This window comes from Sorex araneus, chromosome 7 (genome assembly GCF_027595985.1).
Source record: "Sorex araneus isolate mSorAra2 chromosome 7, mSorAra2.pri, whole genome shotgun sequence".
Taxonomy (NCBI): domain Eukaryota; kingdom Metazoa; phylum Chordata; class Mammalia; order Eulipotyphla; family Soricidae; genus Sorex; species Sorex araneus.
Window position 1 is genome coordinate 59,196,945 of NC_073308.1, and position 27,787 is coordinate 59,224,731.

The 27,787-nt window shown below is 54.0% G+C and overlaps 1 protein-coding gene and 1 non-coding gene across 8 annotated transcripts in view; one reads left to right on the top strand and one right to left on the bottom strand.

Annotated features, from left to right (window-relative positions):
* Positions 1 to 2,329: 2,329 nt before the first annotated feature.
* FHDC1 (FH2 domain containing 1) overlaps positions 2,330 to 27,787 on the bottom strand; it is a 48,478-nt gene continuing 23,020 nt past the window's right edge. For all 7 annotated transcript variants that reach the window (XM_055144809.1, XM_055144812.1, XM_055144808.1 and 4 more), the window contains 8 exons: positions 23,474 to 23,559; positions 23,288 to 23,388; positions 20,922 to 20,992; positions 20,719 to 20,826; positions 18,053 to 18,123; positions 14,391 to 14,508; positions 8,497 to 8,661; positions 2,330 to 6,213 (listed from right to left, as the gene is read on the bottom strand). In XM_055144809.1, coding sequence (XP_055000784.1) covers positions 4,156 to 6,213; positions 8,497 to 8,661; positions 14,391 to 14,508; positions 18,053 to 18,123; positions 20,719 to 20,826; positions 20,922 to 20,992; positions 23,288 to 23,388; positions 23,474 to 23,559 — 2,778 coding nt within the window. In that variant the 3' untranslated portion in view covers positions 2,330 to 4,155. The remainder of the gene's footprint in view (positions 6,214 to 8,496; positions 8,662 to 14,390; positions 14,509 to 18,052; positions 18,124 to 20,718; positions 20,827 to 20,921; positions 20,993 to 23,287; positions 23,389 to 23,473; positions 23,560 to 27,787) is intronic.
* Positions 14,529 to 14,665, top strand: LOC129406651 (small nucleolar RNA SNORA72). The gene has a single exon (XR_008631131.1). It is a non-coding gene; the product is annotated as a small nucleolar RNA SNORA72 (small nucleolar RNA).

The window sequence follows — 27,787 nt, forward strand, 5'->3', positions numbered from 1 at the left end:
ACCCCACTACTGGGGAAGGGGCTGGGGGGTGCTCCCACAGGATGGAGATGTGGTTCACTTGGCTCTCACTGGACTTCTTGGCTAGGTTCCTGCGGCCAAGGTCACAAAAGCGGCCCCCAGAGATGCAGCCATCTGCTCACTGGCCCTCGGGGGGCTGAAGCAGGGCATCCTGTGGAGTGTCAGCCAAAGTCAGGCCATTTCTGGGGCCCCAGTGTGCTGGGCTGGAAAGAGCAGACCCAGGCAGGGGCTGAGAGGGGTGGGGGTGGGCCCGGAAGACAGGCCCTGGAGGAGGGGGAGGGGATGGGGCCCTGGGGACAGCACCTTCGCTGGGACCTGATGTTCCAAACTCTTCTTCTAGAAACATGCTATAAGGAGGGCCCAGGGCCCTGGTCCAGCCAGGACTGGGCTAAACTGGTTCCTAATGGGCAGGAGGCTGGGAAAGTGTCTGCTGATGCTTTAAGTCTAATTGGCAGCAGACAGGGGCAGAACCGCCTGCCTGTGCATTAGGGGCTGTTGGTGACTCAGCCCTGGACGCCTCCAGGGAGGTGGGCCCGGCCCACGGGGACCTCAGCCTGGCGGGGGCAGTTGCTTCTCAGGCTGCTGCTCCCGGGTGCCAGGCTCCTGGCAGTCTGGGTCAGAGCCATGAATGAGCAGATTGTGAGAGGGTCCAGGGAGCTGCCCACCGGCCTGGAGCCAAAGCCTGCGCAAACGTGGGGCCTGGCGGGCTGGTGGACACTCCTCAGCGCCCATGATGGCGCTTGGTCTTCTCGGGGTGACTGGGGAGCCACCAAACACATTCCTGGAGGACATCTGGGTGAATCCCCCCTACCCCCCTCCATCCCAGAAGGGCTGCTCTGGGTTGTGTTTTCAGTGCCGCCAAGGCCCCATGCTAAGCCGAGAGACTGGACACCACACTCTCCGGCTCCCCACCCCACCTGACCCCCGTTTGCTTATGCTCATGGCCCAAGTAACTTTAAGCACTTGCCGTGGCCAGAAATCTGACCTAGCAAATGAGCACTTGCCTGGTGCCTATAGGAGCCCCGGGTTCCATCCCCAGCTCATGGTGGATGGGGGCACAACACTCCTTATCCAACTGGTTTTTGTGTTGATGTGTACGCGTGTCTGGGGACATGGGCTGCAGAGATCTTTTCTGGGCGCTGGTGAGGAGGAGGAGAGAGGGACACGGCTCCTCAGAGCCTCTGAGGGCCACAGTGATGCCTCTGGCACACAGAGTCCGGAGTGAGCAAAAAGACAGTTGTGGTCCCTTCACGCCCTGTGTGCTTCTTGGGAAAGAAGACTAGAACCCAGAGTTCCTTGTGAAACTCATAAAAGGGTAAAATTCAGGCCTCTCAAAGGTGAGGCTGAGTTTGATCCCTGACATCATGATGAATAAATCATGAATGAATCAATGGGATGAATGGTTAGATGGGTGGGTGGTGGGTGGGTGAGTAAGTAGGTAGGTAGATGGGTAGATAGATGGAGAGATAAGTAGATGGAGAGATAGATAGATGAAGAGATGGGGAGATAGGAGAGGCAGAGAGAGAAAGAGGGGGGGGCACTACTCCACCATGAAAATAAGAAAGCCTCTTTTGCTTTTCCCCTGGACCCTCACAGCAAGGGATGAAGGTACAGGAGGGTCCAGCTACTGATGTCACAGTCACAGTCTTGCAGAGTGTCCCTGAGACCACCAGCCACTCCAGAGGGGCATTGGCTACTGGAGACTGGGCGGGTCAGAATCTGGGCGCTGCCCCCTCCTCGAGGTGTACCTTCCTCACAAGGGCCCTTTCTTTCCGGACAGCACCCCCTGTACCCTGCCAACGAGCCCCACCCCTCTCACCCGCTCATTCCTCCCGCAGCCGCAGAGGTGAGTCGATTTCCCAACCGTGCCCTGAGCCAAAACCTGAGGACACATCGGCGCAGATCCAGACTTGCCCGCCCCGCAGAGATGGCGCCATGCTTGGCCCCGAGCATGGAATAAAGGGAGGCCGTCGGGGGGCTGGCACTGCAGTCATGGCCAGCTACCAGCACCCCACTTGAGCCCCCGTGGGCCTGGCACAGGACCTGCTCCTCAGGCTTTGGGGAAATGGAGGTTTTCAGCAACCCAGGAAACACACCCCAGCAGCAGCATATTGGTTCTAGAACTTTCTGAGGACATGATGACTGTGTCCCAATCCTCTTGAATTTTCTACATTCCACTTCACTCTGCAGAAAACTGCTGACCCCCCCAGTCTCTCTCTCTTTCTCTTTCTCTCTCTCTCTCTCTCTCTCTCTCTCACACACACACACACACACACACACACGAGAAACAGCCAATAATAAAGTGCAACTCCCATAAACAGGAACTTTATTAAACTACATGTTGCATAAAAGAACATATAAATGGGCCTTTAAATACATTCAGTTCATCTTAAACAAATTCATATAGAAACGTATTTACACTTCTTTATATACTTAAATTATTTTTCCAAGCTTACTACCAATAAAAGGTAATAGAATGATCACCTGCTCGCACAGATGCATACACAGGACTGGGCTGAGTGGAGAAACGGTCCAGCTGACGGCTGCACAGCGGCACTCTCCCGAGCTCCTCCGGGAAGCTCACCTGCCGAGCGGGTGTGCTTCTCCTAGATAACTAGGAAGTGGCCCCTAGTTATCTACCACCCGGAGCAAGGAGGAGCCGGGTCCCCACTCTTGTCGAGGGGAGGCAGGCTGAGGGGAGAGGGTGGCGCTGCTTCAGTCACAGTGTCAAGGAGGGGCAAGCACCTGGTACTAAGCTACCTGGCCTACAAATGCCAACCTTTGACCTCTCGCCTACCCCAGCCCCGTATGGGCCCTGCTTTGAACACTGCAGTCCGCGGGGCTAACTTAGCTGCCAGGTGGAAGCCCGGGACATCCGATGAACTGGGGTGGCAGAAAGGAGGCTTAGGTTAACATGCTGGCTGAGGGCCATCTGCCCCCGTGGGCTGTAACGGGAGGGTGAGAACCGTGGAAGGGCACTTGCCTTGCATGTGTGAGGCCCGGGTTCCATGCCCGGCACCGCACAACTAACAAACAGCAAGATGTTTCACTAAGGAGCAGCCTAAACGAAAGAAGGGGCATCTGAAAAAATGTTTCGAGAACCCCTCCTCTCTCTCTCCCCAGAGTTCTCTCTGGAAGGAGGAAGTGGAAGGGGAGGGTCCAGGGGAGGAACAGTACGTCCCCCACCCCCTTTTTTTTTTAAAAAAAAACCTTTCTCCCTATTTCCCTGGGAAGCTATAAATCCTTCCGAGAGGAGCTGCCTGGAGGTATGGTGGGGGTGGTATTTTTTTAAACTTGATTTTCTCGGGATTGAAAAACCCAAACGTGAACATTTAAGGGATCATGAGAGGCCGATTCCAGGCTCCCAGTTCTGTTGAGAAAGCGGATGGGAGGCGCGAGCAGCCGGGAGGAGGCGGAGTGCCCGGGCTTTCTCCACTCTGGAGACCTGCCACAGCCTCCCCGATAACAGCAGTGCAGGGGACAGTGCCAGGGCCTTGCAGCGAAGGACGACACTTCCAGGAAGACCAAACATCAGCCAGGGCTGCCCTGTGGGCCCACAGCCCCCACCCCTCCGGTGACTTCCTCTGAAAAAGGCCAGTGAACACAAATGAGCAAAGGCAGCTGCCGGCTGGTCCCAGGGGTGTCCAGACGCCAGCCATGGGGGGCGGGGGGGGGCAGGCACCCCCCAGGCGAGGGCCCATGGTAGGAGGAGGAAGGCACCTCCCAGACAAGCAGGACTTTGCACCCCACTTTTTGTTTTTTCTGGGAGGCATTTCACTTTGCAAAAGGAACCGATGAAAACATTTCATTTTTATATGAAAACACTTAGTCTTTGGTCTCTAAACACTGGCCACAGTCCGGGACTCTAAGACAGCGTCTCTCGGGGCTGTGTTTCATGGGTGTGTGTATGGGGGGGCGCTGGACAAGAGCAGGTGTGGGGCCATCACAGCTTCACTGAACTCCCCCAAATTGGAGCACTGACAGCGGCTGGAACCTCGCTGCTGCTGAGTCTACAAAGGTGCCACTGAGGCATGGGCTCACGGGGCGCACAGACATCTGGGTGATGGCCTCTTGCAGCTGTCAACTGTCCCCAGTGGAGACCCCAAAGACAAAATAAGGCAGCGCCCCACTTCCCCATTACTTTCGCAGGGGGTTGAGGATTTTCCCCAGCGTAGTGGGGTGCTGCGCGTCCCTGAGCCTGAGGGAACCCCTCTCCCCAGTCCCTCTGCCCTTCGGGACGGCCTCCGGGGTCGATCCAGGTCCCTCCACGGCTGACTCCGCGCACTTCTTGGGGGACCGCGCGCTGCTGGCACGCCGCAGGGCGCCACTGTCCTTTGGGGAGGTGTCCTCGAGGCCACCCTTCATCCTCAGCTGCCGCTGGGAGACTGTCCGGGTGAGGCCGGGTGCCCTGGCCACGGGCGCGGCGTCGGTTTTCATGCACCGTGACGACGAGGCCACCGTGTTGCGGGCGAAGCTGGGCACCGGGGCGGGGACGCGCGGGACACTGGGAGGGGCGGGCGGCGGTTTGGGCTCCTCTTCGGGGCCCTCCTGGGAGTTGGACCTGCAGATCTTATTCTCGTCGGGTTTCTGGTTTGCGCGGGGCAGGTTGCGCAGGGGCTTGGCGCTGGGCTTCCGCACGGAGCTGCGGGGCTGCAGCGCGGACGGCTCCTTGCCTGGCCGCGAGCTGACCGAGCCGCTGGCGCGCTGGAGTCGGGGCTCCTCGGCCGTGCCGCCCGTCGAGGGTCTGCGGGGCGACGTGTCCGAGGTGCCCTTCACGGAGCTGCGGCGCACCCAGGCGGGCTCCGTGGTCCCGGGGGGCTCCCGGGGCGGCCGCTTCCAGCCCCCCGCGACCCGGCTGGAGCGCGAGATGGGCACGACCTTGCGCATGCTCTCGCTCTCCGACGCCGTCAAGGTGCGCACGGATGCGCTCGCGGGCCGCGCGGGCCGGGTCGTCGCCGCAGCCTGGCTCCGCCGCGCGCTCCCTGTGGTCTTGGGGGGCCCCGGGGGCGCCTCCTTGAGGGAGCTTCTCTTGGGCGCCGGTGCGTCCTTGCCTTTGGCCAGTCTGTCCCTGCACGAGCCCCCTCTGCTGCTGGGCTCGCTTTTCCTGGGGCCCGGTGCCGGGGCCTCCCGCGCGGGGCTGGAGACGGGGGTCTCCGTGGGTGCCGGGGTATCCCCCTGGCCCTCGTCGCCTCCTTGGTCCCCGCCTTCTGGCCTGCTGTCCGTGCCCTCGGAATAGTCCAGCGTCAGCGAGCAGTCGGTGGCGTCGGAGATGTAGAGGAGCTGCCCCGCGTCTTTATTCTCGGGGTCACTGCTGCCCGCGGAGAGCCCAGCGGGGCCGCTGGGCTCCTCCGGGGCCCTCCTGTCCTCCTCCAGGTCCGGGCTGGGCTCTCTCGCGCGGTCCCCAGGCCTGAGGCTGTCCGTGGTGGCACCCGGGGAGGGCGGACCCCCCTCCACAGGGACGCCCAGCTCCGTGGGGCAGGAGGTGCTGGGATTGGGCGGGGCGGTCTCCTCTGCCCCCTTGGGGCTCTGGAGCTCAAACTGGGTCAGTCCGGTCACCAGCTCGCGCTCCTCGATGCCCACGGTCAGCGGGGACAGGGGCGGTGGCGACCGCACAGGGCCCAGGCCCACAGGTTCGCTGTTTCTCTTCCGCAGGACGCTGGTGCCCCCTCGCCGGGCCTTGGGGAAGGTCCAGGGGGCGTCCCCAGGGTCCGGGGCGGGTGGGTGGCTCCGCCAGGCTGCGGGTGAGTCGGGGCCCTCCTGCTGACTCGGCGGAGCGGCCCTGGCTTCAGGGGTGCTAGACTGGGCGGGCTCCATCCAGGCCACCGTGGGCCGGGGCTGCCTCGGGCTGCTCCGGGGGAGGCTGTTGAACTTGAGCTCCTCGGGGCTGCCGCCCCCGCCGCCCCCGCTGTCCGTGGAGCTCTCCAGGAACGTCAGCAGCTCGCGGTCGGCCGAGGTGCCCAGAGAGAGGCGGGAGCGGCGGGTGTTGGGGGGTCGGTAGGAGGGGCTGACGGGCCTGGGGTTCAGGAAGGACGGCAGGTCCTCGGCGCCCCGCTTGCTCAGCAACTCCACGTCGTTCTCGCTGCTGCTGCGGCCGAAGCCCCCCAGCTCCCCCGTTGCCCATGACCGGCGCTTCTGCTCCAGCTCCTGGAGCCGCTGCTGCTGCCGCCGCTCCTGCACCTGCCGATTGTGGTTGTCCTGTGGGGGGGTGGGGGAGAAGAGAGGGTTCGTGAGCCAAGGGGCACACATCCTAAGGCCGAGGGAGACACGCGCAGTGGGCTCCTGAGCGCTGCTCAGCGTCTGCCTGAGCATCTGTGTGTGTGAGTATACATGTGTGCATGGATGCGTGTGTATGTACTATGGGTATACGCATATGTGTAAATGTGTATATGCACGTACTGTGTGCCTATATATACATGAGTACCCTTGTCCCTAAATGTATGTGCGTATGTGCGTGTGAAACGTGTGATATGCACATGCATGTGAATTTGAATGCATATGTCTACGTGTATGTGAGTGTATGTCTATGTGTGAGTATATTTGAGTATGTGTACATGCGTGTATGAGCATATGTATATGTGTACATGAGTATATGTGTACGTGTGTGTGTGTGTGTGTTGGGGTAACGTGACTGGAACACAGCATGCCTGGCCCAGTTGCTCTAAGACTGTCCTCGGACCTAAGACCCAACCTCCATCTGTCCAGCCAGAGCTCTGTCCCTTCTGGAGGCCCAAAATGATACCTCAGAACCTAAGCTGGCCTCTAAGTTGGAAGGCACTTGGGGAATGGATTATTTCACCCAGCAGGGATGGGCTTGAGGGCAGAGCCCAACTCTTCCCCAGCCCCCCACCACCACTGGAAGCGCCCTTATTTGCTGCCTGGCTATATGCTTTCTTTACTAGGGGGCTCCCAAGCAGTGCTCAGGGGGTCCTGGGAACTCATTGCAACTCTGCACTGGGCCATCCATTCCACTTATGGGTCTAAGGACGGGGTGCTGCTCGCAGGGCCGCACCTGGCCATGCTGGGAACCGAACCCGGGCCCAGGGTATGCAAGGCCTACGTCAGGCTGCTGAGTGTCTGCGGGGCCCGTCTGTGTCCTTTGAAAGCTCTGCTGTGAGGTCATGGGGCTCTCCCAGCTCAGGTCTGCAAATACCGCCTTCCCTGAGGAGTCCCAGCACTGACCCCCTCCCCCATCACATGGTCAGGCCTCTGAGGCCACCTCACCTCACTCAAGGCTGCCTGTGTGTGTGTGGGGAGGGCAGAGGCCTCTCTGAAGCCCCAGCACAGCCAGGCTAAGCGCATCACCCAGGTGGCTCTGAGCGCCCAGAAATTCCTCACGGGGAGTGACTCCTCAGAAGGCCAACTGGGCTGCCGCCACCTCCTCTCCCCGCCTCCCCCGTCTGAGCTCATCGCTTGGATGCAGGAGCGGGAACGTGGCCTGGCCCGGCCTGCTCCCCGAGGCCGAGAGAGGGAGGCCCAGAGAAACCCTGCTGGTCCCCCCAGAACCCAGGCTGTGGAGAAAACTGCCTCTGAAACAGGATGGGGCGCAGGGTGAGAAGAAGGCCCGGGACAGCGGCTCAGGCCCGGGTTGGATCCCGGTCACCCCTGCCCCCCAGCACTACTGGGTGTGGCTCCCACACAATAAAAATCAATCAACCAACTCATCATCAGGCAGAGGGGAAGGAATGTGTGAAGTATGTGGTTCTTCATCGGCACCCGAGGAAGCGCGCGTGGTTCGTTGTTCTTCTGAGGGGTGCCGGTGGAGGGGCGAATCTTCCCCAGGGCCACCCCCGGGATATTCAGCCAATCAGCAGGGCCCTGGGGTGCTGCATGGACCCCGTAGCGCCCAGCCAACAGGGCCACTGTGGCGCTGATGGTCCCGCGGGGTGCCAGGCTCCGTCACGTGACTGAGCGTTCTAACCCCTGGACTACTTCTCCCGGTGCTGCTCTCTGCTTCTTAATGGACGGGTGAGTTCTGGGTGCAAAGCCAAAACCAGAAAGCTTTCTGGCGGCGGCACTGACCTAAGAGCTGATTAAAACTCGGAGGCTAGAGGGCAAGAACAAGGGCTGCTGTGTGCACACAGCATCGGCGCCGAGACGCAGGCTGAGCTGCTCTGGCCAAGGACAAAGCAGCTTCCCAGGTGCCAGTCCCCAGGTGAGGGTCCCGGGGCTCAAAGAAGGGACCGAGGCACTGCAGTCCCTGGAAGAGGAAATCCTTTTGTGGGGGCGGGTGAGCGGGGAGTCCTTAGGGGGTCTTTGGAGAGGACTGTAAATGGTGCCGGCCCTCCTGAATAGACTTCGCTACAGTGAGGCAGGAAGGAACAGACGAAGTGCTCAGGGTGGGGGTAGGGTGAGGGGGCTTTCCCACCATCCCAGCACCGCCTGGCAGGACTCCCGGGCCAGACTTTCATGAGACGTTGGAGAGACTGAGCGTTCCTCCTCCAGGGCTGGAGGGAAGGAGGAGGAACGTGCCGGCCGTACCTTCACTGCTTTGTTGAACTTGAGGCAGAAGTCGTGAAAGATCTGAAGGCACTCGTCCAGCTTCATGGTCTCCTTGTCTTCACAGAAGAAGTCAATGAGGGTGTGGGCCTCATTGTGCAGCTGCTGCTGCCAGTGCTCCAGCTCTCTCAGCTTCTCCGTGGCAAACTACGGGACAGTACGGGTAGCGTGAGACCACGGGAACCACTGAGGAGACTCACTGGGGCTCTAGGTGTGTGTATTCTGGGGCTCCCTTAGGAAAGGGAAGGTTCCAGAAAAGCCCTGCACATTTGGAGCTGAAAAGAAAATAATCCCCATCCCCAGACAAAACCTCAGGGTGTGAGGTGGACTCCTGTGCGGGGCCTGGAGAGCCGGGACCTGCCAAACTCCCACCTTCACAGGACCGGGGGCGCACACTTGGGCCAGTTTGGGTCACCCTACCTGGCAGTGAGCTGGGCTATTCCTGGCTCCGTGCTCAAGAGTGTCACCTAGCCAGGATCCAGGGATTCTATTGGTTCCGGGGACTCAAACTAGGGCCAGACACGTGCATGGCAAGCCCTTAAGACTGGTCCTATCTCTCTAGCCCAATTCTCGGTCTATGGAGAAAGAAGCCGGCCCACCAACAACTTCCCCTCATGTGATGCTTTTTTTTTTTTTCCTTTTTGGGTCACACCTGGTAATGCACAGAGGTTACTTCTGGCTCTGCACTCAGAAATTACTCCTGGTGGTGCTCGGGGGACCCTATGGGATGCTGGGAATCGAACATCCATGTGCAAGGCAAATGCCCGACCTGCTGTACTATGGCTCTAGCCCTGATTTTCTTTTTCTTTGAGCCAAGTCTCACACTGGCAAGGGCTGACATGGGGGAGCCACGGGCCCGGGCAGAGGCTTAGAAACCTAGTCCCACGGGAGCCATGTTGAGCCCCCACACCCCGCAGTGCTAGGGAAGACCCCAACAGACCTGCCTGTCGCGGGGGACCCATTCAAGTCCACTGGGAGCTGGGCTGACACCAGCGCTGAAGCCCACCTATGTATGGGGTGAACCAAGCACCCCCCTTTTATTAAAATCTTAACATTGTCGAGGGGCTGTTGGGCCATACCTGGTGGTGCTCGGGGCTTACTTTTGACGCTGTGCTTAGGCTTCACTCCTGACAGGGCTTCGGAGATCACCCCAGGTCAGCCACGTGCAAGGCCAGCTCCTTACCATCAATCCTATCTCTCTCTCCCTCTACCCCCACCCAAGCCCTTCACATTTATAAATGGATCTGAAATTCCATCAGCAGTTTAAGTCTTATCAGAGCTCCCCACAGAGTCCGACAGACCACATGGTCTCTCAATCTTCTAGAACAGTCTCCCAAGAAGTGGGGAGAAAAGAACTCGAGTGCTTCTCCCCAGAAACACCAAGAGTGCCCACCCCTTTCAGGCCGGGCCCAGACACGGGCTATACTCAGTGGCATTCCGCGGTGAGCGGAAGTGAGGTGGCAGCACAGCGAGCCACAAAACTGGAGCCCCTGAGCCAAGCTGCCGTCCCCCGGTTTGCCTTTTCCCGAGAAGGAATGGAGGCAGCAGGTCCCTGCGCAGAGCAGGAGGTTTTCCCAGCTGCTGACACTTGAGAATCTTCTTTATGGAGTTGGGGATAGGAATCGAGGGGGGGGCGGGGAATCCTTCCCTTTAAGGAATGTCACTGTGGCTGGAATATCCACGGGAGAGCCACAGAATCTAAAGAGAGAGTCTGGTGGGCCACAGAAATAGGACATGGGTTAAGGCTCTTGCTTGCATGCAACCGACTCTGGTTCAGTCCCCAGGACCCCACAGGGTCCCCTGAGCACTGCAGGAGCGACCCTGAGCATAAAGCCAGGAGTAAGCCCTGGGTGTGGGCCTAAGTCCTAAAGCTAACTAATTCACTAAAGTCTAAAGACATGGGCTCCTCCCAATCTCTCCACATTCTTCCCATTTCCAGAGACCAAATCCTCTGACAGACAGTCAGGAAGCAAAACTATTCCGGGAACCAAATGCCGGAGAAAGTAAGCCTGTGAGTCAGGGGCCCGAGGCGCTGTGTGCCTTCACACTGTGTTTTCCTTCAGGGAGAGAAGAGTATTAATGAAAGGATAAATCTCGGCCCGTCATTCTTTCACTGGGGGGATGGATTCCAGCCAAGAACAGCTCCACGGCAGGAAAACAGGACTCTTGACAAGAATCTACATGGGCACTTAACTCCACCTTGGGTGTCTCATCACGAAATCGGTGGGGCTCAGAGACAGCCGGAAGACACGTGTCCATGCTCGGCTGTCACCCGCAGCGCTCAGGAAAAGGAAATACTCTGAATGGGGAAAGGAACTCAAGAACAACCCTGCTCCGGGTGGCTCATCAGGCTATCATCATCGGGACTCTGCAGGCTTCTCGCAACACCAACAGAAAGCTCCGGAGTATGACTGACACCAGGCCAGCAGCGGTACAGACCGTTCTGCTTCTGTGTCCCTCTTGCCTGTTGTGGCAGAACAGGGCTGCAAAGGACTCTGCATCCTCAGTGCCTTGGTCTGATCCCACACAGCTCTGTCAGCTGCACTCTGCTCTTCAGCTCGGAATCCTTCAGCGGTTCCCCTCAATTTAGAGAGCCAAACCTCAAGTTCTCAGACCGACACGCAGAACCGTCAGGGCCTGAGCTACACTGTTTTAAAAAGGAATCGTGTTCCAGAACTGGGAGACTGCTTAGTGGTCAGGGATGTGTGCCTTGCATGCACAAGACCCTGAATTCTATCCCCGGCACCTCATGGTCCCCAGAGCACTGATGGGTGTAGCCTTTAGAGACGCCCCTGAGCACTGCCCCGGTGGCCTGTAGCACCACTGGGCCCGAGCATTGAACCATCGGCCTGGTTGACCAAGTTCTGCTGGGAGTAGCCCCTAGGCTCCTGAGCACTGGGAAATGGCCAATGGTAAGGCCCCTACCCTGCACGCACGAGGCCTTGGGTTCTATCCATGGTGCCCAGCGCAGCAGTCAAGCGAGCTCAACCAAGGGAAAGGAGAAGACAGATTCTACTTGAAAAAGAAAAGTCTTCCGCTCTCCGCTGAGATGTGATCCTAGCAGCCGCAAGTGTGCGGGCTCACAGCAGCTGCACGAGCATGACTCCAGAGGCCAGCTAAACTACTTTTGGTACCGGTAGAAGTCAAGTCTCCAGACTGAGAACTAAGCCGAGGCCCCATGCCTGCCCAGAAGGGGAAAGGTTTTTCTCTCTCGCCTTTTCCTTGCGGGGGGTGGAGGGGGGGAGGGAAGGGCATGGCGACCGCCATATTATGAGGACCACAGATGAGAGTTACAAGCTTGCAATGATCTAATTTCTGGAAGAAATTTCCCTGGATTTAATTGCTAAAATACAGAAATCCAAAATTGCACGACCACTATAGCGGCTGTGCAACCTCATTTCTCTTCACGGCAGGTCTGACTCTCGTGGGGAACTCCAAACAATAATAGTGAGTTTTTTGTTGAAACATTGAATGTAACCAAAGTAAAGAGAAAGTAAAGTGAAATTTATCAGTTACACAGGCGGGGGTGGGTGGGTGAGTGGGGGGATGGGAGGTATACTAGGGTTTTTTGGGTGGTGGAATAAGTGCACTGGTGAAGGGATGGTTGTTTCAGCATTGTATAACTGAGACTTAAGCCTGAAAGCACTGTAATTTTCCACATGGTGATTCATTACAAAAAAAAAAAAAAGTCTAGGGGACCAGAGTAGATGCTGGCAGCACTGGGATATCCCCAATATTGCATGGTCCCCTGAGCACCTCTGGGTGTGCCCCTTAAGCACAGAGCCAGGAGTAACCTCTGAACACTGCTGACATGGCCCCATTCCCTACCCTCAACTAAAGGGGAAATGAAAATAGCTGCATGGGACATCTTATTCACAGAGCAAACGACGGCCAGCCGCGGGGCTCGTGGAGAGGGGGAGACCCCGCTCTGCCTGAGAGGCTCAGGGCTGAGTATCTGCAACCACCAAGGGAAAGGGGAAAAGCTGCCCCAAGTAATAATAACAATAATAGCGCTGCACTGCCGCCCCATTGTTCATCGATTTGCTTGAGTAGGCACTAGTAACATCTCCATTGTGAGACTTGTTACTGTTTTTGGCATATCAAATACGCCACGGGTAGCTTACCAGGCTCTGCTTTGCGGGCGGGATACTCTCAGTAGCTTGCCAGGCTCTCCGAGAGGGACGGAGGAATTGAAATAATAATGATAATAATGATAATAATAATAATAATAATGATTTTTTTGGGGGGGTCACACCAGTGATGGTCAGGGGTTGCTCCTGGCTCTGCACTCAGGAATGACTCCTGACGGTGCTGAGAGTTGAACCCAGGTCGGCTGCGTGCAAGGCAAATGCTTTCTCCACTGTGCCTCCAAATTATGTTTAGATATCAGAAAAAAAAAAAGTTTGCAGATCAAAGTTTTAGATTGGGAGGGGTTGGAGAGATAGTACAGTGGGGAGTTTGCCTTGCAAACAGCTAACGTGGGTTTGATCCCCGACATCCCATATAGTCCCCCATGCACTGCCAAGGGTAATTCCTGAGTGCAGAGCCAGGCGTAAGACCTGCCATCGCCGGGTGGGGCACCAAAACCAAAACAAAATACAAAGGGGCTGAAGCGATCGTACAGCAGATAGGGCACTTGCATGCCTCTGACCCGGGTCCAATCACTGGCATCACATCTGGTTCCCCAAGCAATGCCAGCAGTTAATTCCTGAGTACAGAGCCAGGAGCAACCCCTGGGCACTGCTGCTGTGACCCCAAAAGCCAAAAACAATACAAAAAACAAAATATCGCCCAAGTAGGGCTACGGCAAGCTGCTTGTCACCATCCACCTCCCAGCGCCCCAGTTCGGCAGAAGGTATTGGCACTGAACGCCAGAAGCAGGGGGTGCATCGTCCAGGATTCTAATCCGGGCACGCGCTGGGCTTCTCGCGAGCCTGGCTCAGCGTCAGCTGCCAGCTCGTGCTGCCGGCCGAGGGTTTCCTTACTAGGAGCGTTCCTGTGGGGGTGTCAGCCGGGCGGTCTTGCTCAGAGGGAATTCTGAGCACTTTCAAGGTGAAAACTCGGGCTGGGCTATATTTGGAACCGCATACCAGAACACCCATTATTAAAAAAGAAAGAAGACAGCAGAGCCGAACCAAGTCAAGCATCAGCCGGCGGCAGCCAGGGCGCCTACACAGCCACGGAGCTTGACAAGACGCCAAGCGTGGGGCGCGACTCCGTGGGGCCCCCGGCCTAGCTCCCCCGTGCCCCAATCGGGCCCATCTCAGGCCACAGCCACGCAGGCCCATCTCCCACAGAAACCTGATAAGGCGCCACTTTTTTTTTTTTTTTTAATGAGGCCAATGGAAGGGTCCTGTCAGACGAGTGCTGATGAGTCACGGTGAGCTGTCACCAACAACTCCACTTGGCTCTTCTCCACGGATGTTATTCTGAGCCTCCTGACACGCCCGTGGGGCTGCTGGGCTCGGGGTGGGCATGGACACCGCCATTCTGTGCTCGCCCCCCTCTCCTCAGGAAGATGTAGCCAGTTTCACCAACAAGGACTCATGGGGCCTGGCCGGCTTCCACAGAGCTTCGTGCTGCCAGACTGAGAGGCAGGAACTCCCCATCCTGGGGGCAAGAGCCCCAAACTGAGCTGATTTGCCGTCAGGCAATTTGCTACAGGGGGGCATCACCCAGCCTCGCTGGCAGGGGAAACTGGGGTTCCCACAGACACCTCAAGCCTAGGACCTGGTGAGCCCATGAAGAACGGCCAACGTGGTTCCCCTGACGGACATGGGACACTCACACACATAGACACACGCGCGCGAATGTCAGCGGCCTGGGGTGTGGCTGGAAGGGGGAGCCCAAGGGCTGGGCCAGCATCATCCACTGACCTGAAGGAAATCTTCCATCTGCTGACAAAGTTCGCCATCGTGCTGGATGTTTTCCCTCAGAGCTCTCGTCCTGACAGACAGCGAGTGCAGCTCGGCCTCCGTGTTCTCCAGAGATAATCTACAAGAAGAAAGGGGCGACTGCAAATGTTCTTGCTTTTCTGATTCTGTGATACTCAGAACGGGCTAAACATTCACTCTAACAAGGCCATGTGTGTGTGCCCAGGCCTAGTTCTTTTGTCTACCTTGGTCTGGTCTGAGAAATGTCAGCGGTAGATCAAAAAAAAGGAAAAAGAAAGGGGCGAGTGGACGAGTGGTCCAGGTGTCACACTGGGCCCCCCATCCGGCCAGCCCAGCCTCAGAGGCAGGATGGGAGCGTCCACCCTGGGGCCTGAGAGGTTGCCGGTGTTGGTGCAAACACACGTTGGGGGTCGTGCGCTGGGGCCGAGACAGCTCAATGGTCTTGGCTGACGGCACCTCGGGAACCCCGGAACTAGCGAGCTGGGAACTACCACGTGCAGCCTCCCAACTAAAAATCAAAAACAAGCCAGAGAGTTGGCTGCAGGTTTGCTCTTGTGGCGAGATCACAGGATTTGTAAAGCGTTTCTGCACTAGGGTGGAGCACCCTGGAAGCCTTAAGATGGTGGGTGGTGGCTCAAAGGGTGGGGTCCAGGCCCAACACACACGAGACCCCGAGTTTGATCCCTGACACCACATGTGCCAGCTCCCTCACCTTGCTGGGGTATGGCCCTGGTGGTCCCTCAGGACCACATTCCCACACCCAGAGCACTGAACCCGCAAACCAGCACCCGCAGACCAGCTCCACAGAGCACTGTCCTGTGGAGCTCCAAAGGGAACGACAGCCTGGAGGACTCAGGTACTTTATGTCTCCTCTGGCTACTTGAACAGAAATTCAAGAGCTCTGGCTTAAGGAAAGCCAGGCAGCCCGGGCTGACAAGCCTGACGCTCCGGGGGACGCAGAGACACTGAACAGACCACACCGCCCGCCCCACTCGGTCAGAGCTGCAGTGTGCACGGGGAGAACAGGAAAACGCCAGGCTGCCAGGGCCTCGGGCAGGGGGGAGGGAAGGTGGGTGGCCGGGCTTACACCCAGCGAAGATTCAGAGAGCGGCAATGAAATGATGTGGCTATTTCCTGGGAGAGCAAAGAGGAGAGACCTAAAATCCGGGTAGAATTCAACGAGCAAATTCCTAACCGAGGACGCCCTCAGCTTCCACACGGTCCATTCTAATTTTCCATTCTAATGGTTCTATTGTGCAATCATTCCACCTACGTTGGCACCAGTTAATGTACCTGTTTGTCCTTCCCAGTATACTTTGCCTTTCCTTTCTTCTTCTTCTTTTTTTGCTTTTTTTGGGTCATACCAGCAATGCATAGAGGTTACTTCTGACTCTGCACTCAGGAATCACTCCTGGCGGTGCTCAGGGGACCATATGAGATGCTGGGGATCGAACCCAGGCCAGCCGAGTGCAAGGCAAACACCCTACCCACTGTGCTATCGCTTCAGCCTCCAACTCAACAACAAACCTTACGGACACTGGAGAGATAGGACAGAAGTTGAGGCACTTGCCTTACGTGCAGTCAATCCCTGGCATCAAACACATTAGTCCCCCAAGCACGACCAGGAGAGATGCCTGAGCACAGAGACAGGAGTAAGCCCTGAGTACCCTTGAGTGTGCCATATACACAGCAAAACCTTCCGGAATATGCCTTTTCTAAGCTAATATGGAGCAAAACTTCCCCGGTGTACTCTGGCCAGAGTGTCTGTTGCACGACGTCATGCTCTCTCTCTCCTCATCTTCTGCAGACATTTCTGTTAGTCAGCGGGAAACTACTCTCAGACAAATTTTGTTCAGTAATTCACAGCCTGGGCCGTCTGCATCTTGAAAGAGGATCCTTCTCGGGGGGTCTAATCTGGCTATCTGCAAACATGATCTAGGAACTGTTCATACCTTGGGACTGATAATCTCACTTCGGAAAAGACATGTAATCTGCGGTTAGCTTTCCACAGTCAGTAGCAGGGAGCTACTGGCCAATGACAGGGCTGGGAGTGAAAAAGCGATGATTCATGTGTTTATACATATGGCTCATAGCTGCCCTAAATGGATATAGTTACTCAAATCATAAGCCTAGAATGTGAACCGGGCTGGTATGAAGGGGGTGCGTGAAAGCCTGCTTGGGGCATCTCTTTCCCAACCCGCTGCGTTTGGTGACACTCTGCTAAAAGCTGGAAACCAGCAAACGTGCCAGTCTAACCACATTACTGTCCTTTACCATGGGACACAGGTACATTTCAAAAGAAAACTCAAAACAGGGGTTGGAGAGAGGGAATACAAGGGCTGGAGTGCAGGCCTTGCCTATGTGAGGCTCCAAGTTCGAGTCTTAGGATCACATGGCACCTAGAAACCTGCTGGTGTGGCCTTGGTGTCCCTAGCACCACGCCCTCCACCCCCTCCAAGCAGCCCTGCGTGGCCAGGTCCTAAGGGCCAGGCTGAGCATCAGGTGGAGTGGCCCCTGGGCCCCTGAGCATCACTGGGAAGCACCCCCAATTAAAAAATAACAAATAAATGAATGAAAACAGAGCTCAACATTGCACCCATCAGAGGCCAACAAAACACACATCTATATTAGGACCAGAAGCAGACTCGAGGCATGTAACTGGAACGCTTCACTTTCTCTGTGAAGTTGAGTGACTAATTTAAAACAAGATCCTCTCTCTGCCCTTGGCCAGGCTCCAAGTGCTAATGCAATAGAAAATAAATGTACCATGTTAGGTTCAACCAGGAAACAGTGATGTATGGCTGGGAGAGCTTGATAGATACCAACTCCCAGGGCAACTGGCTGTATTGTTTGAACTCTATCTGTTGGGTGTGGAGGGATTAGAAGTTCTTAATCCGTGTGTATTTTTTACACTGATGATATTCATTAGTACAGACTGCAATAAGTCTTTTTAGATTAAAAATGAGGAGTAGGCCTCATTCCCCACCTAGAAACTGGTCTGTATCTCAACATCACCTTTATCTTTCCGACTCTCCCTCCCTCTGGAGAAGCCCGTGTTCTCTTTTGAACACACAGCTCTTTTCTGCTCTCTCTCCCCTCACATTTCTCTAGATACATTTCTTGGAAGAAAAATATTTTACTTCCAGAAAAGCATTTAAAGGAGGGCTGGAACGATAGTCCAGTGGGTAGGGCGTTTGCTTTGCGTGCGGCCGACCCGGGTTCAATCCCCGGCATCCCATATGGTTCCCCAAGCACTGCCAGGAGTAATTCCTGAGTGCAAAGCCAGGAGTAACCCCTGAGCATCGCTGGGTGTGACCCAAAAAGAAAAAAAAAAGCACTTAAAGGAAAATTTAAGAGGAGGATTAGTTTTCTAAAACCTCTCAATTCCAAAGGCACACACATACCTGTACATACACGCACATAAACACACACACACACACACACACACACACACACACACACACACACCACACACACACACATCCTCTCTGTAAGTAAATGAAAGGAAGTTCTGAAAGATCAAGAGGGAAAAACTGGTCAAAGTGTCAACTTGCATCCAGAGGTGGGACCCGGTCCGCAAAGTGGCATGGGAGGGTTTTGAACACAGGAATCCTCCCTACCCACCCTCAGGCCTCCCAGCATACCTCGCAGCCTCCTGGACGTGACGCAGGTTCTCAGAAAAGTTGAGAAGAACAGCATCTTTCCTCTGGGCTTCCTAGAACAAAAAACCAAAATCACCCTAAGAAGGCAATCAGTTTCTTAAGCTTTAAAGCAACCTGATCATCACCAGGCTCAATTATTCTTTCTGCTTGTTACATTCAGTGCCATTCCCTGAGCCGTGAACTCCAATATTTTTAGTCACATTTACCAGAAATCCTTTTCTCTCAGGTGTATTTAACTTCCCAGAGCAACAGATCCTGACACAAGATACAGAAAAACTCAATGGAAGGAGGTGGCTGGCTTACCAAGGCCCATTGTGGCTAAGAGAATCACATATATTCTGCTTAAATACCACCCATACCTGTGGGTCTGCCTTCAAATAACAGAGATACCTTGGCCAGTTCAACCAGTTTGCAAAATGAGCTTAATCAGAAAGTGCATGAGCCACGGGAGGGGGTTTGGCTTCCTCACCTGTTCAGAGGATGTGAGAAGGCAGGAGGGGGGCAGTAGTAACTGACTTAGGGAACTTCCCTGCATGGCCTGACCGAGTGTACCCAGCACCTCAAGACACAAATTGGGCAGGAATTGCCCAAAGCCCAATGGCTCCGTAGGGGACCACTACAGTGGTGTGTTCTGAAGCCACGCGTGGGAGGGCCCACACCACCAAATACCATCGCTGGCTCTACAGTGTGATTCCTGGAATGGGGACCAAATGCATAACAGACCACACACACCAGAGCGACAACAAAGGGTGGGGGAGCAAAAAGAAAGATGTGCCTAGAGAGGCAGTATAGCCTTGTGTGCAGCGCATGTGGGTTTGATTCCCCAGGACCACATAAGGTCCTCTGAGCCCTGCCAGGAGTGATCCCCGAGCACAGAGCCAGGAGTGATCCCTCATCACCGCTGGGTGTTGCCCCAACTGCCCCCACCCTCAACAAGTCTGGGGCCAGAGAGATAGTACTTTGGGAAGAAAAGGAGCGTCTTCAATGAGGGGTGACACAAAAGGAAGGGAACTGAGGGAGTTGTTGGGGTCATGAGGATCCTATTCCAGAGACGGATCTATGGGAATTGGATGAAATTAAGACTTTCCCTGAAGAATCAAATGCCTTTCAAGGACATGTGACCAAGGCATTGCGCATCTTAGAAAACAGTGTCACTTCTTTTTTACTTTTTTTTTTTTTTTGCTTTTTGGGTCACACCTGGTGATGCACAGGGGTTACTCCTGGCTCTGCACTCAGGAATTACCCCTGGCCGTGCTCAGGGGACCATATGGGATGCTGGGATTTGAACCCGGGTCGGCCGTGTGCAAGGCAAACGCCCTACCTGCTGTGCTATCTCTCCAGCCCCAACAGTGTCACTTCTAATATCATTATTAGCTTTTATTGTGGGGGTTGGGGGCCACACCCACAATACTCAGGGTTTAGTCCTGGTTCTTCTCAAGATTCCTCAGGGTTCACTCCTGCTCGGGGACCATTTGTGGTGCTGAGGATAGAGCCAGGATTGCCACAGGAGAGGCTGAATGCAAGGCAAGGGCCTTACCTCCTGCTATCTCTCCAGTGCTCATTATCCCTTTTAAAAATTATGTCTATGTATACATGCATATATAATTATACATATATGCATGCATACATATACACAGACACATATATAATTTTTTTCATATTTTTGGCCTCACCTAGAGTTGCTTGGGGCTTACTCCTGGCTCTGCGCTCAGGGATCACCCCTGGTGCTGCTCAGAGCACCACATGGGGTGCCTGAGATTAAACCTGGGTCAGAGTCCTACCTGCTATACTATCGCTCTGGCACCTGTTGCTGTTATTGTTGTTTTAAAATTTATTCTTTTTTGTTTTTTGGGTCACACCCATTGATGCTCAGGGGTTACTGAGATGGGATGACCATATGGATGGTCATATGGGATGCCAGGGATCAAACCCAGGTCGGCCACATGCAAGGCAAGTGCCCTGCCCGCTGAACTATCGCTTTTTAAAACAGCCCCGTTGTCGATTTTTAAACAGGAAATGGGGTGCCCCGAGATTAAGCCACTGGTGTAGCTTAAGCACCACCAGTAAAGAACTGGCCCCATCTTACACACGGGTCCCACTCCTTGACCCCCAGCCCTTGGTTCTCTGGGAACAGAGATGGGGCGATCCTTCTCATTGCTCTGACTCCCGCTCTCTGCATGCAACTGGCCAGATGCAAGGCACTGAGGCACGGAAACCCACCACCCTCGTCTCCCCTCCCCCAAACAACGCAAGCCCACGGCTACCCGAGTGACCCCCATATCTCACTCTCCAGCCCAGCCTCCACACTGCCTTCTAGTCCTCAACACAAAACAAACGTGGCAGGTCCTGCCCAATGCCACAAACCAGCTGGCAGCCCCCTGGCGAGAGCCTGCACCGCAAATCCCCGGCTTTAGGGCTGGAATCCTCGGTAAGCGGCTTCCCCAGTCCCTGGGCTTCCCACCAATCCTCTAACCCCTGGAGCAGCTCAGCTCAGGAATTTGCAAAGCGTGTGTATATGTGCTTCTGCCAACTTTCTTAGACCTGGTCCCGCTCTGACCCTTCTCTGATACCCCACGGCCACTCCCATCCCCCCCTCAGGCGCCCCCCCCCCAACCAATTCTCTCCCTCCATTAAGCCCCACCACAGACCTGAGCGACAAAGTGCAAAAGGTTCATGCCGGGTTTGTTGGCTTTGGTGTCCGCCAATTTGAGCAAAGATGACAGTTTAAATCCTACGGCATTGCCGGCATATCCTCCCTAAGGAAAGCAAATGAAAGGAGAACAAGAATGAGAAGGTCCAGAGAGAGCTTCAGACAAAGCTGCGGACGAAGGCGCGCTCTGAGCCCACTCACCGCGTTCATGATGTTGCCGGCCTGCAGCACCAGGTGCAGGATGGAGTGCAGCTCCTCGCAACACATCAGCTCTGCGGGCAAGAACACAGCCGTGTCCGAGGGAGCCTGCAGCCGGCTCCCACGCGCAGGCGCCAGTGTGTGGGAGGCCAGCTCCCACCTCTACTGCTGACAGGGACGGGAAAAGGCCACACGGGTCATCCTGCGGCAGCCCCAGGCTGGAGTCCCCCATCCTGAACGGCGCCAGCTGTCACTGGACCACCGAAGTGGTGGAAAACCCAGAGGTCCGATGGATACCGTAATGAAGCTCAGGACTATCTTTCTTTGTCCTCACCCCTTAATTCTTTTCTGTTTGTTTTTAATTTGGGGGCCATCGCCAGCAGAGAGCAGGCAGCTACTCCCAGCTGTGTGCTCAGGGAGGGACCTCGTGGGTGCAAGAATAGCATTTGGGCCTCTCACGTGCAGCCCACGTCGTCTTTCCGCATCCGTCCCTAGGCAGTGAGACCACACCCACGGAACTCAGGGAACGAGAAGAGCAAGGCCACATGTGGCTTAGTCTGTGAGCTATGAGGAGTTAAAAAAAACAAACAAACTGGAGGAACATGTAAATAACTTGCAAAGCACCCACCTTCGGGGCTAGTTCCCCAGAGCATCTTTCCATTTTATTCAAAACTCCACCTTGCATTTCGACTGTCTTAAAGGCTTAAAGAGAAGCCTTTAAATGAGGGACCTCGAGCATCACGGGGATTTATTGGCAAACTAGCTCCTTCTGCACACAATCTTTGCACACACACCTATGCAAACAAGCAGTATTTAAAATTGTTCATGTATTTGAAACACTAGGAGGGGTTGATTTTTAAAGTATAGCATGCAGGGGTAATGTCACTATCATATTTTTGCAGTGAGTCGACGCCATTAAGTTGCATACTGCTCTCAAAACCTTATATTTGGATCCCTGCCTATAACATCTTATCTAAGAAGGCCAGTTTTCGCAGGGGAGTGAGATAAACACTTCCACCACGCTCGTGCTCACACGTGTGCACTGCTCAATATGAAAACATATTTTCCTGTCTCTAGTTGAACAGAATTGCTCCTCCTTCGAAAGCTGCTGCCCTCACCTCAGTAAGGGAAGAAACGGTAAAGGAAAATTCTCTCTATGGAAAGAAGGAAAACATGGCTTCATTCTTAGTCACCTCTCTGAACTTGATCACTACCCGGGTTTCTGGGATCCCCTGAACAACCAAACCGGAAAAGCAAATAGGAATTAAAAAAAACCTCTACCGCATAAAATAAAAATCCAGAAAATAACCCAGCAGAAACAGGGCTGGCACTGAGGAAAGACGGAGACGGGGGTCAGGGAACACCCAAACCCTCGGCCTCCATGAAGAAAACAAACACACATGCACACACCTGTCTTCTCGGCAGCGGCACAGAGAGCAAAGCTCCCGCCCGAGGGAGTGAGAGCGGAGAGTGAGGCCAAGGAGGGGCTCCCAAGGAAACAGGGAAGAGCAAATCCCAAAGAAAGGGAAAGGAGCGGCTCGTCCTCTCACAGGCAAGCAGCCCCCCCCCACCAATGTGTGTCTGGAGGGGAGCGGCCAGGGGAAAACACCAAAGCAGAAGCACCAGGAGCCAGGCTGACGGGAGGGTCACCGAGCGCTGGCAGGCATCAGCAGTCTTCTAGAAAGTCAGTCCTGGATGCCCAAAACACAGACAGACACACACACACACACACACACACACACACAAACACACATCCCACATGCAACACACATAGATGCTCCCACATACACACTACTGAGATATCACATATACACTGCACAGACACACTAGACCACGCACACTCACAGACTATACACACCATATACATACGCCCCCTCCCCCACAGGTACTCAATCTACATACAGATTCTACAGACACGCCACATAGAGACACTATGCCACACACACACACACACACATACACACACACACTCACTCCCCACACACCCCATTCATGGACACTCACTGTACACTCCCACCACAAAGAGGCACACACAAACACTACCTACACCACACACAGAGTCCACATCCACTACAGACGCAAGGAGATGAACAAGGATGAGCCACAGTCAGTGAGGTTTACTCCAAGCATGAGCTGTCTGAAACCTTTCACAGGAGGATAATATGCTCGTTAATTGGCTGGTCAATGAGCTCAATAATTAATGAGCTAGAGTGAGGTAAGAGGAAAGAACCCTGGAATGCCAGTCCTGGCCAAATTCCATTTCCCTCTGAGAGTGTGTCCAAAGTTTCCAGCTGTGATTGCCATGGATAGTCGAAATGGTCACCAAGTCCATAAAGACCCCTACTACAGCGTATCATGGATGGACTTACCTTTTGTAGCAGTTCTTAGGATTGTTATATCTGTGTACAGAGCAGAGCAAGAAGGTAAAAATTCCTTCTTTAGCACCATAGCTTCAATCCGAAGTAAATAGCTGGAAAAACAAAGAGACGCTGTGGCGTCAGCTGTCCTGACCGTGGCAGCCCGACCCTGCGAAGGACAGGAGCACCGAGCCTTACTTTGGCACCTGAATTAGATAGTGGAGAAAGGAGTCCGCCAGCGACAGCTTGGACACGTCGTCACTGAAGGATTTTAATTTCTTTATCTAAAAGACAAGTGAGAGAGAGAAAAACAAATTCTTAGGATTCCAAAGTAACATTATTTTAAATTTCATCTTAAAATTCCTTTCAGACAAAAGAATTTCGGGGCTAAATTCAAGTCAATAAAAATGGCCCCCTGAGAAAAGGAGGGGAAGGAGAGCCTCAAAGGCCCCATCTTGAAAAGAAGCACCGGCCCCCTCAGGAGAAAAGCTGCGAGAATCCCACAGAAGCAGAGAGCGGGGACAGCCCAGATCCCTGTCAGGGAGAGGAGTGACTCCGGGAAGCTGAGACATGACCGTCGCACGAACGATGAGAAGGTGCGGGGGCGGTTTTCAACTGGGAGTGAGATCATTTGAAGAAGAAGATGATGGCAGGGAAGACTCTGAGGGGAAAATGGGTCTGACTTGAGTATCTGGGTCAGAACATGCTTCTGGGCCAGCTCACATACAAAACCTGCAGGTAAGTCCCCTCCGTTCTCGTTACAGGAAGGGCCATTGCAAACACCAGGCCCTTCGACTGCAGAGCACAAGGAAATGCCTGAACCATCCAAAACCAATGGTCAAGGTGTCTTCACCACAAGGCAGGCAAGGAAGAAGACAGGAAGTACAGTAGGAAGAAGACAGGAAGTACAGCAGGAAGAAGACAGGAAGTACAGCAGGAAGAAGACAGGAAGTACAGTAGGAAGAAGACAGGAAGTACCGTAGGATATCTTTTCTTCTTCATCATCTCATTATTATTATTATTATTATTATCATTATTGTTATTAGCCACGCTGGATCTTGAATCCAGGGCTTTATGCAAGTAAAACCCACTCTTCATCATTGAGCAGCATCCTAGCCCCAGGGTCACGTGTCTATAAAGGGTTGGTTTGTTCTGTTTTTGGGCCACATCCAAAAACAGTGATTACTCCTGGCTCTGTGTTACGCTTACTCTGATTAGGCATTTTTCAATTTTCCTTGTTTTCATACTCCTTAAGAAATTAAAAAAAAAACATAGTACATACAGGTAAAAATTTCAAGAGTACAAAATGTATTTACAATGAAAACACTTCTCTCTGCCACTGTGTTAGCAATGAAAAATAAGTTCCTTTATCAGCAATCACCGTTAATAGTTTCTGACATTTTTGCAGAATTTTATGTATATGTATATGTATATGTATATACAAGTAACAAACAAACTTTTTGGCTAATATAGTTCCTGTAAGTAATAATTCCTGGACTGGAGTGATGGCACAGCAGGTAGGGTGTTTGCCTCGCATGTGGCCAACCCATGTTCGATTCCTCCGCCCCTCTCAGAGAGCCCGGCAAGCTACCGAGAGTAACTTGCCCGCACGGCAGAGCCTGGCAAGCTGCCCGTGGCATATTCGACATGCCAGAACAGTAACAAGTCTCACAATAGAGACGTTACTGGTGCCCGGTTGAGCAAATCGATGAACATAGGGATGACAGTGCTACAGTGCTACTCCTGGCTCTGTGCTCAAAAATTACTCCCGGGGGTGCTGGGGGATGGCTATATGGGATGCCAGGGAGCATATACTATCTTTCACCATATACTATCTCTCTGTTCCCCAAAAGATATTTAAGTGTCTCAGATGCCCAAGGCCCCAGGCTCACACCACACACGCACACAGAAGGAAGCTGGGAGGGGCCCACAGCCCTGAAGTGGGAAGAGGTTATGTCCCTCTGCTGTCCACTCCTACTGGCCAGGAAGTCTACAATAACCAACATTATTAGTCTTGTAAAATGAAGTCATTGGTCATACAGATAAAGTTCTCTCAAGTGAACTTTAAAACAGAGAGGGCCAGAGATATGGAATAGGAGGTAAGGCACTTGCCTCGCATGTGACTACTTTGACCAACCCTCATTTGATTCTGATGGCACATATGATCCCCCAAGCTTAGTCAGGAGTGAGCCCTGAGCACTGCCAAGCCTGGCCCCAACCCCCCAAAATGATACACAGGGACCTGAGAAATAGTACAGGGAAGGCACTTACTTGCATGCAGTTCATCCCTGTTTGAACCCAGACACTGGATATGGTCCCTGAGCACCCCTGGGTATCACCCAGGCAGTCCCCCCTCCCGCCTCCAATAAAAAAAAATGAGAGAAAACCAAGTTCTGACAGAGGACTATAGCCAAACAGCCCGCAAGGAGGGAGGGAGGCTATGCAAAAGTTTTCAAAGTTTCTCAGCTAACAAGTCAGGCATTTTCCAGAAAGCTGGGCAAAAGCTCCTGTGACCGCAGCCAGGGAAAAGTGTTCTGTCAAGTCCACTGGGCAGCGAGTAGAGTCTCGGGACTGACCCGCACAGCAGACTGCCTTGGCGTCCACTAAGCATCAACTACTTTCTATGATTCTTTCCAAAGTTTCCTCTCTTCCCTTCAATACATTGGGTGCCCACAAAAATAGCTTTGTTTTTAAAGCCTCTTCACATACAGGAAATTCTGTATTGCTGTCATCCCGTTGTTCATCAATTTGCTCGAGTGGGCACCAGTAACATCTCCATTGTGAGACTTGTTGTTACTGTTTTTGGCATATCGAATACGCCATGGGTAGCTTGCCAGCCTCTGCCATGAGGGTGGGATACTATCTCGGTAGCTTGCCGGGCTCTCCCAGAGGGGCGGAGGAATCAAACCCGGGTCGGCCACATGCAAGGCAAATGCCCTACCGGCTGTGCTATCACTCTGACCATACAAGAAATGATCATTGCAAAAGCCAAGCAGGGGATATCTGCAAAGATCCACAATCTCAAATAATGACACCAATCATGGAACAGCACAGAGGTTCACCCTAATATCATGTTCAGTTTTTCAGATTCCCTATTTTTTGGGAGGGGAGGGCAGTGGTGGACAATGGCAATAATTTCTCAGTGAAAGTGGAAAATACATATTTTTACTGCATATATACAAAATACAAGAAAAGACTATTAATAAAATGGGCAAAGAATAGCGATTCAGGGGCTGGAGCAATAGCACAGCGGGTAGGGCGTTTGCCTTGCATGCGGCTGACCCGGGTTCGATTCCCAGCATCCCATATGGTCCACTGAGCACCGCCGGGAGTAATTCCTGAGTGTAAAGCCAGGAGTAACCCCTGTGCATCACCGGGTGTGACCCAAAAAGCAAAAAAAAAATAAAATAAAATAAAAAATAAAAAATAAAAGATTAGCAATTCACAAAATAGCATGACTTCACCTTCTTTTAGGGGTCTGGATTGGACTGACCATTTTCTGCTTTGATTACTATCATGGCAGATGGAATTTCTGGAGTTTTGGGGGGAAGGAATGGCTTGGGTCACCTTCGGTGGTATTCAGCGGTTACTCTTGGCTCTGTGCTCGAGAGTGACCCCTAGCAATGTGCAAGGGACAAAATGTGGTTCTGGGGACGCAAACTGGGGTCAGTCACTTAAAATTCAAGTGCCTTAACCCCCTGTCCTATCTCTCCACCCACGAGAGGTGGACAGGACAGAGCAGGGCTGAAGCCCTTCTATGAAACACGCACAAAACTCTGGGTGACACCAGTCTGTGCCGAGCGTGAAAGAGCAGATCACGCTAAGTCAACTCGGGAGCAACTTTGGTGAAATGTGCTAAACTGTGACCAGTTCATCACCTTCACTTACATCATGAGCAAAACATAGTTATAGATTCTGAGGTGGGGGGGGGCGAGGATTTAACTTGAATGCCATGTATACCGTTCTTAATTCCATTTCATAACGAGATAATGAGATTTATGTTCATTAAGAGGGATTATGGTCCTCATGGCGGTCGGGAGGTAAAGAGAGGTGAGCAAACCCTGTAATTATTATGCATTCTCATCATCAAAAAGCATTTCTCAAGCACCAGGCATCATTTTTCGAACTGCGCCAGGAGACTCGTTAGGACCCTGCTGGGCCTGTGTCTGTCCCGACCAGCAGTTTGGGAGAGACGGCATAGCCTCAAAGGCACTCGCTTTTGCATAAGGCTGACCCTGGCTCCAACCCTGGCTGCTCTGAGCCTCGTCAGGAGTGATCCTGAGCACAGAGCCAGGAATCAGCACAGAACACAAGGCCCGAGTCCCTGCTTCCTCCCAAACATTCCTGCATTCCCAAGGGCAGGCCTTCGGGATCCTGTGTAATTCCACTCGCACAGCCCAGGCACCGGAACCCTTCCACAACAGACACACGGCCAGGAGACCCCGGGGCTTTCCTTGTCCCTCCCTCCCAACGGCACGGGAGAGGAGAGTTAGGAAAGCCAGAGGGGGCCCT